This window comes from Octopus bimaculoides, chromosome 25 (genome assembly GCF_001194135.2).
Source record: "Octopus bimaculoides isolate UCB-OBI-ISO-001 chromosome 25, ASM119413v2, whole genome shotgun sequence".
Classification (NCBI taxonomy): Eukaryota; Metazoa; Mollusca; class Cephalopoda; order Octopoda; family Octopodidae; genus Octopus; species Octopus bimaculoides.
In genome coordinates, this window is record NC_069005.1 from 7,858,256 (window position 1) to 7,862,019 (window position 3,764).

The 3,764-nt window shown below is 38.0% G+C and overlaps 1 protein-coding gene across 1 annotated transcript in view; it reads left to right on the forward strand.

Annotated features, from left to right (window-relative positions):
- Positions 1 to 3,764, forward strand: part of LOC106883314 (glutamate-rich protein 6) — a 16,817-nt gene extending 13,053 nt beyond the window's left edge. Inside the window, exons 10-12 of the mRNA XM_052976822.1 lie at positions 302 to 524; positions 1,921 to 1,997; positions 2,697 to 3,764. Coding sequence (XP_052832782.1) covers positions 302 to 524; positions 1,921 to 1,997; positions 2,697 to 2,883 — 487 coding nt within the window. The 3' untranslated portion in view covers positions 2,884 to 3,764. The remainder of the gene's footprint in view (positions 1 to 301; positions 525 to 1,920; positions 1,998 to 2,696) is intronic.

Below are 3,764 nucleotides of genomic sequence, written 5' to 3' on the forward strand. Positions count from 1 at the left end.
ATTGGTTGAAATTATCGAAATAAGACAATTTTTTACATGAAATAAATTCGAATACAAAAATATTTTTCTGTTCTATAACACAAAATAGATAAGTATACGAAGTTTGAAAGTCTTTCGGTACCAAAAACACTACGTAAAACATTAATGAAAAATGTGGCCCCCGTTTTAAAAAAGATACTTTTTTTTTTATTATATTCTTATAGATACAGCCTGTTGTGTTTGTGTGTGTGTGCTTGCAATGACTGCAACCTAGTATTTCTTGTTTCTGCAAAATTCATGCAAATTTTTCTCTTTTTCACAGATTGTACATTGACCCCGCTGGGGGTATGGAAATGAGCCCTGCAGGGTCATGTCGTAAGAAGTGGCTGTGGAAAGACCTCCAATGCCATGCCCCTCCACTTCAGCCTATCTTCATCCATCTAAACAGATTCATTGGTATGAAAGTGCTGTCACAGCAGAACATTCAGTTGACCTTCACGTTTCGAAGATTCAGCTGTCGTATGAACCTTGGAGTTTGCATGAAAGTAAGTAATGCATCTTACCTTGCAGAACTGAATGTGCAATATCTGAGCAACTTGTTAGCAGGCTTACACTCTAGATCAGTGATTCTTAACCGTTTTAATATCCAGGCCAGTCCTCAAACCTTGATTTTTTAAGGGGCTGCACCAAAAAATGTATAACAAGTCAATTAAAGAAAAATTTATTATGTTTATAGTGGGAAGACCATTGGGGACCACCAGAAGGGTGCTTGAGGGCCACATGGGTCCTTGGGAGCTGCAGTTGAGAACTGCTGCTCTAGATATATTAGGGATGTTGTTTTTATTGTTGTTGTTGATCTGCAATTAGTACCCATGGTAGGGTAAAGGGTAAAGACCCCCTTTGGTCATGAATGACCATGGGATTGCACCTAGAAAGTTCCCCCCTGAGGCACAAGTCTGAGCATGGTTGTGTATGGAGGACTGGCAGTTGCCCATGCATACCAGCCTCCCTTCTCCATGCCACCGATGTTATCCAAGGGAAAGGCAAAGGAGGATACAGCTTGGCACCAGTAACGATGTCGCAACTCATTTCTACAGCTGAGTGAACTGGAACAACGTGAAATAATGTGTCTTGCTCAAGAACACAATACACTGCTTGGTCAAGGATTTGATCTCACAAACATGGGAACTAACTGCAGATCATTGAATGTGGATTTCTAAATTATCATCATCATCATCATTTTAATATTCACCTTTACATGCTTGCATGAGTCAGATGGAGGCTATTGAGACAGACTTGCTTTGACCAGCTGTCACCAACCCTTACCTGTTTCCAAGCACAGAAATATTTCCCCATGGTGAGACAGACAGTATATTGGAAATAATTGATGAATGCATGTATGACAATGACAGTCATTTCCAACTATCCCAGAACATCAAGAAAAGAATACACAAACACACACACACACATTGTAAGATACAAATAAGAGGAGGATTTATTTTCAAATACAGAAATGCTGTTAGAATAGCAGAAATATTGGGTAAATTATACTTACAAAGCAGAAAAATTTGTCATACACATAGTTGTACATTCTGCTTTATAGTGTCTAAAATTGGAGATTGGTTTGTCAGCAGGCAGTTTAGCTTAATGGTAGAGCACTTGGCTGGAGTCTTCAAGAGATGTGAGTTTGTGTCCCATGGCAGTTTGTTGACAAATTTTTCTGCTTTATAAGAGTAATTTACCCAATATTTCTGCTGTTTTAATGGCGTTTCTGCCATTGAAAATATGTTATCATCTTATTTGTATCTTACAATTCACATTCCAACATTTATCATATACATACAAAACAACCTTATAAGTGTCCCCTCCAACATAACCTCACTGCTCTGTGCAAAGAACCCTCAAAGAACCTTCAATCTATTTTCTTTGTGTCCCTTACAGCCAGTAGCAGTATCAAAGTGGGTCCCACTTGTGGATGAACATTCTTTGTACTTAGAAGATAAAAGAAATCAAATCGAGTAAGTGACACGTATTGTTTTATTCTTTCACTGGTTCCAGTCGGTTGGCAGCAGCCATGCTGGGGCACTGCCGTCATCATCTTCATCAGCATAATGATCATGATCCTCATTGTTTAAACATCCACTTACCCATGCTTGTATGGGTTGGATGGAATTTGCTGAGGTGAATTTTCTACAGCTGGATGTATGTATTTCCCCTTGACCAAACATGTTCGGAAAGAAGTTTGGAAATGAAGGACACTGCTTGCATGTCGGTGACATTCATTTATGACTATCACACGATGGAGACAGTAACACACACATGCATGTGCATGCATGAATGCATGAATGCATGAGCGCGCACACACACATGTGCGACAGGCTTCTTTCAGTTTCTGTCTACTGAATTCACTTGCAAGGCTTTGGTTGACTGGAGCTATTGTAGAAGACACTTGCTCAAGGTGCCTTGCAGTGGGATTGAACCCAAGACCATATGTTTGGAAAGCAAACTCCTTTCCACACTCCATGGCTGTTGAAATACACTGCTTTTGTTTCAATTAATTTGGAAAATAATGAAGAATTTAGTAAAATAACTTTGTCAATATTAACCCTTTCGTTACCATATTTCTGTTGAAGCAAACTTCTTACCATATAGCTATGAGAAATAACAAATGGTTTACTACAGTGATATTTTAACTTGTCTTTTCTGTATCTTTCCAGGTCTCTGCTGGACAAGGTGAGGAATTTGTTAAATTACTCTTGCTCTCCTAAACTGAATAAGATCCTCCCTCCAATCTACTTGACCAACCGGATCAATAAGCTGTCGGCTAAGAAACAGAATATACAGCAGAATATACATACAGCGAAATCTATAAAAATCCAACCAAACATCCAGCTGCAAGTGTAAGATGATATCTCTGATGCTGATGTTTAGGATGATGACAAAGAAAGCAACGCTAGCGATGATGGCTTCAATGATAGTGATGATGATGATAGTATCAATGATGGTGATGAGAGTGGTGATAATGAGAATGATGCTGGTAATAATAAGGACAATTATAATGATGATGATGATGACTACAACATTCTTGATGATAATAACGATTATAGATTTTGCTGTGATGACAACGATAACTGATATGATACAAAGTTATTGTGATGATAATAATAGTGATGTTAACCATGTATATATATATATATATATATATATATATATATAATATGTGTGATACCGGTGATAAAAATATAGAGAAAATATAAATGTTGGTTAAACAGAGTGCTGTAGACAAGGACTACGACAGCAGCACTAATATTCTTTGTAACATTTATCAGTAACCCTTTTGCATTTAAACCAGCCATATCCAGCCCACCAGCACAAATATTCTACCTGTTTTATGTTCAAACAGGCCAATCTGGCCTCTCATACTTACCCTAAAAGAAAGAATATTTACGATATTGAAATCTCAAAGCTACGAGATAATGCATTCAAAGCAATGCGCAAGAACAATTATCATGAATGCTAAAATGTTAACCTTGTGCTATAATATTGCTAATATTTAATTCTTTATTGCCCACAAGGGGCTAAACATAGAGGGGACAAACAAGGACAGACAAAGGGATCTAAGTCGATTACATCGACCCCAGTGCTTAACTGGTACTGGTTTAATCGATCCCGAAAAGATGAAAGGTAAAGTCGACCTCGGCGGAATTTGAACTCGGAACATAACGGCAGACGAAATACTGTTAAGCATTTCGCCTGGCGTGCTAACGATTCTTATTTCTTTATTG